The sequence below is a fragment of the Elaeis guineensis genome, chromosome 7 (genome assembly GCF_000442705.2).
Source record: "Elaeis guineensis isolate ETL-2024a chromosome 7, EG11, whole genome shotgun sequence".
Lineage (NCBI taxonomy): Eukaryota > Viridiplantae > Streptophyta > Magnoliopsida > Arecales > Arecaceae > Elaeis > Elaeis guineensis.
Window position 1 is genome coordinate 81,722,554 of NC_025999.2, and position 7,366 is coordinate 81,729,919.

The 7,366-nt window shown below is 36.5% G+C and overlaps 1 protein-coding gene across 3 annotated transcripts in view; it reads right to left on the reverse strand.

Moving 5' to 3' along the window:
- Window positions 1-6,663, reverse strand: part of LOC105048836 (protein arginine methyltransferase NDUFAF7 homolog, mitochondrial) — a 30,983-nt gene extending 24,320 nt beyond the window's left edge. For 2 of the 3 annotated variants that reach the window (XR_832693.3, XM_010928300.3), the window contains exons 1-5: window positions 6,548-6,663; window positions 6,401-6,477; window positions 6,184-6,295; window positions 5,089-5,171; window positions 147-212 (exon numbers count right to left, since the gene is read on the reverse strand). Coding sequence is in view for 2 of the 3 variants with exons in the window: in XM_010928300.3 (XP_010926602.1) it covers window positions 147-212; window positions 5,089-5,171; window positions 6,184-6,295; window positions 6,401-6,477; window positions 6,548-6,602 (393 nt within the window). In the remaining variant the exon portion in view is untranslated. Of the gene's footprint in view, window positions 1-146; window positions 213-5,088; window positions 5,172-6,042; window positions 6,115-6,183; window positions 6,296-6,400; window positions 6,478-6,547 lie in introns of those variants that run through there. The other variant, XM_010928301.3, reaches the window with a different exon arrangement.
- Window positions 6,664-7,366: the final 703 nt, after the last annotated feature.

Here is a 7,366-nt window from a genome sequence, read left to right on the forward strand (position 1 = left end):
ACAAAACTCATGTAATGCAAATTGAATATATGGAGATGGGTAAGTGTGGGCATTTGCAACATCCACTATAAATGGAGGTTGAAAAGACATCCACATTGTGGTTGTAATGGTGGTGATAGTGGGACAAATAGAGATCATATTCATACCTTTAATGGAATTGAAAGGTTAGCTGTGCGCATTATTGCTTCCGCAATACCATATGCGTACCATGGCTGCAGGGGTAGAAGAAGAGAAACCAAAATTAAAGTGGTTAGATTGAATAAGACACTATTTACAAAACATTGCCCAGTAAAATATAATGACACATGCTCGGATCAAATAAGACACACTTTACATAAAACATTCAAATCACAAATCAAATTACTTTGGGTTTCAGGCCCTCAACAAAAGGGAAAAGAAATACACTTCCATCTCCGAAAAATTTAGAAGCTGATAGCCTCTCCTTAATGATTCAAAATAATATCAACCATAATGATTTTGAAGACCCTCCTAAAAACAATCAAATTACCTATCATTCAAATAACAAACATTATGCAGTCATTTTATTTCTACAACTGCTACAGAATGGGTGGACCTTAAATTAATCTTGATTATTTGATCACAACTAACAAGGGATTTGATGTCCATCCAAAGGACAGTGGTTTTAGTTATAAATGGTTGGTACTTTTATCAAAAGTGTAAATTACAGTTCTGAATGATGACCATTATTTGGGAATATTGTCATTACCAAGACCCTCATGGAAAGGATGAAGATTGGAGTGGAATGATATGCTTTACATCAAGGTCATTCTGAGGTCATTCAAATAAAGATTCAAGTCAAGGAATGTGATCCAACCTGACACCTTTACCAGGTAGATATAACCTTTGCAAGCTGATTGCTTACCTCCATTTGATCCAAATAAATCTAAAACTTACATTGTTCTCCCCTTGACTACTTTGATCCCACCAACCCTCTTTGATGTCATGTCAAATGGCAAATATATACCCCATTATTAACTAATCAATAAGCTGCCTGTGTATCAATGTATCAAGGCCACCTTGGCCATTAAAGCCACCACCATATAAAACCATCAATGGCAACCTAAAGTGTGAACTCATTAGCACATAGACCAATGTTACTCAGACATGCAGCATTGGTGCCAAAGTTTCCAAGTGCCTGGAAGTATCAGACATGGGAAAAAAATACGACACCAGGGCGCATCTCTATATTATATATGTTTGCGTCAATATGCATTAATTATGTCAAAATTAGCTAATGAGTTGGACCTTTTGCTCTTTTAGTTCACAAAATTGATAAAAGGTTTGGTAACTAATTTGTTAGACTTAATAACTTTATGATTTAATGGTATAAGTGTCAAGGGGTGTCATTAAATGTCCCCAAGCATCTAAGTGTCCAATACATTAAAAAACCTAAAATTTGGATGTGCGGACAAGAGAGGTGATGTATGTTCCCCATAAACAATAAGTATATCCATTTCCAAGTTCCACCGAAGGCACACACCCAAGGTTCGCCGTGCTAGTACCGGACCCAAGACCAGTCAGCTGGCGGTACTGTTCGGTACGCCGCCATACCGTTCTGTGCCGAGCCCAAGCTAACATAATAGAGAGGGGGAGAGAGAGAAAGAGAGAGAGGAAGAGAGAGATAGAGAGAAGGGAAGGAAGGAAAGAGAGAGGAAGAAATGACCTTCAGAGGCCGCCAAGGTCCCCGCTGCTGAGGTAGGGGACGTCGTCCCGATCCAACATGATAGAGATAGAGAGAAAAGGAAAGAGAGAAAGGGGGAGAGACGGAGGGAAGGAAAGGAAGAGGAAGAAACGGCCTCCAGAAGCCATCAAAGGGCCGTCGAAAATGCCAGAGGCACTACTAGATGGAGAAAAGGTAATAATGACTGGTTATAACTTATAAATTCTTGTTGTCATTGAGAATAGGATGGAACATTGATGGGAACAAAAAGGAACAGAACGAGGCCTTGGAACAAGAGATGGTTGTCGTAATATGTTTCCTCTCAGCTACGAAAGTATATATAGAATTACATTGATAATTTTAAAGCAAAATATAAGTATTTGAAAAATCTAACAAAAGATTTACGAATTGTGACAATTATCTCAATTTATGTGGAGCCTAATAGAGATATTAGAAACTTCTCTCTTTTAGAGTAAGAAAATTTAAGGGCATGGTTGGTTGCATGTTTGATGCTTATGTACTATTGATTTCCATAAGTTGTTCACAATGTGTTGCACTTCCATGTGGCCTGACATTATTTCCACTCTTATGATCTTGAGTAATGAATAAAAGCTACAAAAATCAAGAATCTTGCAACCACCCAAATTCAGCGTAAAGTAATCAAATGTTATCTATGGATTCGAATTTGTATAAAGAACAACTTGTGCATGCTAGAATTTCATCTTTAATCCAAGCAAAGCATATCCTATTCACCACCAAGAACAAAAGCTGGAAAAAATCAATGCAATCGATGAACATCATACAAAATTGCAAGATATCAGAGTAAACCATCAATATAGAACACATGAATTCCACGATAATGTGCATATGCAGCCAATTCCAACAAGCAAAAAATAATATGAAAAACAAATAAACCTGCTGATAGTGCTATTTTTGGGCATTGATATACATGATCATGCACGAAATGACTAAAAAGGAAGAATAGTAGGATAGCAAACAGTGAAGAAAACGTGAGGGAATAGAAATCAAACAAAGAGTGATAAAAAGATTGGTGGAATGGTCAAAAGAATAGCAAGAAAAAAAGGTGGGGAGGTGAGAAGGTGGAAACATTAGGAGATATCTAATCAAATGGATAGAATGCAACTCCAACCATGAACATTGTCTACATGAGTGCAAAGATTGAGGTACAACTTTATCATAACATATCATATAATACATAATATGACGATGACTACAAGGTAAGAACCATAATGCAGAAAATATGCACACGCATATTATTTGTGCAAGTCCATTTTGTATTCCCCATATGTCAAGATTTGAAATATTACTTCCCATTTTGGCTGTTATGAAGTTTTAGTTTGGGCATTTTTTTGACTTCAAATGTTTTGGTCCAAGTTTCAAAGTACTAGTCAAAAAATAAAGAATATTTTAAAAATAAAAAACAGAAGAAAAATAAACAACCCAAAAAAAGTTATTATATGACATTTGAAAGTTTTTTATGCCATATGGTTTCTTTATCCGTGTAATTTCAATAATCTTAAGATGAATTTAACATTAAATATAAGTGAAATTGTCAAGTGTACCGATACTTTGTACTATAAAGATATATATTATTTACTCAAGCTTTAATTATTTAAATATCCGTAGTATTTCCCAATTATGAACCTTTTTTGGTGCCAAGCACATTCTCTTTTTAGTTTTTATTTTTTATAGCAGTCACCAAAATATCAAAATTAGGCATTTCTTTCTCATCTATTTGAGGTTTGAGGTTAGGAGGTTGTTTAGTCAAATGCATACTGTTTAGACTTTAGACTGTTACATTTACTTTGTATAAGAAATGCTTTTTTTTTTTGGAAAAATGTATTATATTAGTTGTTTACAATAGTCTTTCAGGGTGCTATAGTAAGAGCCATTTCAGAGGCTTACATCAAGGATTAACTTTATTATGCATCCTCTCTTTGAACTCCAGAAAAGAAAAGAAAAACTACTAAAGTTTGGTAATTATATAGCCTACATGATTATATAAATAAAAAAAATGACTATAAATATGATAACAAACAAAGCAAAATTTAGAAGAAAACTAGTTTCAGTCAGTTTCCAGTAAAACTAGGAGGCAGTTTTGGTTTGTTCTATCCTAAAAATTTATCAGTTTTACCAAAGTCTGAAACCTTGCAAAACATGGTATTGTACTTATATGCCTTTTCCTTTTTGTAGTTGTGCTTAACCAACTGCATGGTCTTGTTTTAGTTTAGGCTAGTACATAGTTATTTCTATTTTGTAATCAATGTAGAAATTGAGTACCCAATATATAGATGGAAAGACATGGTACCAAGGCAAGCTTCGGACTCTACATATTACCAAAGGTTAAAAATCAATATGAGCCACAGTAAACAAGCCTTGTGCCATATCATTACCATATAGGATCCTGACAATACCGACAGAACTTGTAGAATTATGCGATAAGCCAGTGTAAGGACATAATTATGTGACACTTTTTGTCATGAAATTTCATATAATTTTTGTTTTTGATGCAGTTCTATGCATTACATTGTGCAATACATTGGTTAAAAATGCAAAACACATGTCAAAACATGTATGCTTACATCATTAACCAGTATAGGGACATTAAATTGACTATAAATAAAGATATTGAACAAAGTAGCACATATTAGCATTCCAATTGTAATTATTTTGGCAACCAGTTTATCTTTTTGAATAAATGCATGCCAGATGTCGACATCATTCAACATGGAATGCATATTAGGTTACTGTCTGGCATGCACAAGCACATGCAAATACTTTAACCCTTACATTTAGAGAATCTGAGGGAGACAAGGTGGAGAGTTCTTTGATCCAAATCACCTAGCACATTGGAGTGAAAGGGACAAATGGGAAGAAAAAGTGGAAAAGTAAAGAGTGATGAAGTAAAATGAAAAAAAACAAAAGAAAAGAATCACAATATGATATCTGGCATCCTGTAATCCAAACAATGCACAAACAACTACTTATGGGTTTGAGAAAGCTTACTGCTGGCAGGTTTGATGTTTATATGCAGCACATAAGGCCTTGATTCAGACATCAACTCTAAACCCAAAAATGGTTTTAGCAGTTCTAGAAGGTGCCAGAAATGCCTATCAGTTACCACTGACTGCTTCTAGGCATCTTCATGAACAGGACATGTTATCAAATAATGAAGTGCATATTACCATTAGCTGCCCCTCGTATCCTAATGAATTCCTTTTCTTATTCTAATAAAATCAGCCTCATCAGATAAACTATCAAACATTTTCAGCATTGAAATGTAAAACTGATACTGGAATGAAAAGTGCACAATAAATTGATTTGAAATGATCAAAATCTATTATGTACACATTTGCAAAACCAATACATACCAAAAGAGACCTTACCTTAAATAGTTCCACTGGAGTAAACCAAGCAATATCATGCTGCTTGTAAAGGTTCTTCAAATGCCGCATATAGACACCCCTGCCTAGAAGATAAAAGTGTGCCCATAAGAGAAATCCAAAACAGTGTGTCATTTGACAGAATAGAAGATTACAACAACAAACCAGTTGCAGTTTTGATTTAAAAACTAATGGACTTTGTTTGCAGAAATTGAATCAAAAGGTAAAATAGAAAAAATCTCAATGATAAGAGGCATAGGAATGCAGGTTATGTAAACCAAAGATAAGGCAATATAAAGAAAATAACCAATGGCAACATGTAACTTTAGCTAAATGCAGAAATCGACTGAGCTTTTGAACAATGCCCTGATATATTTGCACCACTAAAGTTTCTTGAAGTTGGAGCAGAATTTTCCAAAGAGCAGAGTCTTTTGGCAAAGATTCTACAAACTTGTATTTAAATACTCATACGTAGACTTGCATGGCATTCTAGGGTTTGGATAGATTAAATTGCAAGCAGCCACTAAATCTTTTACAAAGTCCTAACGGATTAAAAAATGAGGCATAAACCACCAATATGAGACCAGTCAAGCCGGCACATATCTAATGTTTGGCCAGAATTCTAGCACCAAGTAAGACACCTCAATTTAGCATTAGTTGCACATCAAGTTGGATGTAAAGGTACAACTGTGGAACCTTTTTCCCTTCAACACGCCCTTAAGAAGGGCCACAAACAGTGGAGCGTGCCCCTATTCTGGTTTATGCCCATGCTTAATCTTGGATGATCTTGATTTTTCATCAAATTCGCATAGCTTCAAGAACCTGGATTTTATGTGGTTCTCGACAGATTATTCTTGGACAATTTGAATGAACACTGTCTTACTATCATGAATTTTCGCATGGAATTTATGAAAACTTGCCTTAACCGTCCAAGAAATAGACTTGTGAGAAATATACCATTTTTCTGTAGCCCGAAGATTCGAGGAAGCTCATTCTAAAACATAATTAAGGAGAAGTATTCCTTCTTGCCTGTATAGAGATTCAAATATTTTCGTGGGAAAAGAAGGGAGAAAGAAGAAAATAATTCGAGGTATGTACCTTCGAGTTGATTGAAACGAATACTTCTATCGAGCACTCCAACGGGCCCCGACCGCTTGGAGAAATATCCGTGGTTCGGATCATATAATGCGGAGCGGATGAAGTCGCGGACCTGAACATCGAATCAATAATGATGTATGGGAGGAGAAAGAAAGAAAGAAGAAGAAAAAAATTGGAAGTTATGGCTTTGAACAAAGAACTTAGAAGAAGATCTAACCAGAATGGGCTTCTCACCAACGATGTCCGTCGAGAAGAAAGCCAGACGTATCCTCTGGAATTGGCCCCTACAAACAACTGAGCAGAGGAAACGAATTAAGAGAGAACAGAATCAAGAAGAAATGAGAGAGGGGATGAGAAGGCGAACGTTTGGCTGCTCGTAACGCGAGAGGCAGCGGGGCTCCTCCGGAGCGGATCACCATCAGGGAGCTGAAGGCCGCCAACGCCGACTCGGGCCTGGTGGATGGCAGGAGACTCGGTTGGACTGGGAAGCCGGGTTTTGCTTAATAGGGCGCGATTGCCGCGTGCAGTGCATGTGACTGGATCCCGTTCGGCTCGAACCCAGCCCGATCCAAAACCGGCCTGCTCACAAGTCACAGCGCTCCCAATACGATATATTGATTTCTTGAAAACGCAACATAAGCATTATAGGTTTCAAAAGTTTTAAGCTAACTCACACACTATAACATAAGCATCAGGGGGTCTACATTCATGCATGTGTTCTTGGGCTCTTATGAGGTGCCCGAATAGGCAGGGCATGAAGATCTTTTGAGACATTGAGTTTATTATAAGCCTCTTGAGGATTACCTGAACCGAGGTCTAAAATGGGGATTATCTGGACCGAGATTATACAGACGCTCTAGAGCCTCAAATTAGGCAAGACAGAATTTCAAGAGTTGCTTTCTCCTTTCTCAAATTTTTCTTTTCCCCTCTTCTTTCCCACTACTTTCTCTTCTTTCGTAGGCAAATGAAGGAGTCGTTAGGTCAGGCCTTAATGCAATCATGCCCGTGATAGGAAGTTTTGGGCTAATCTGATTTCGTGACGGGAGGATTCGTACATGCCCCTTTTCAGGCATGCTCTTTTATTTTATATATTATTTAATAATTTTCAAGATCTAATTTTTTGTATGATATTTTCTTTTGAATATTATATAATTATTAAAATAATAACTATTGCCGCTAGTCT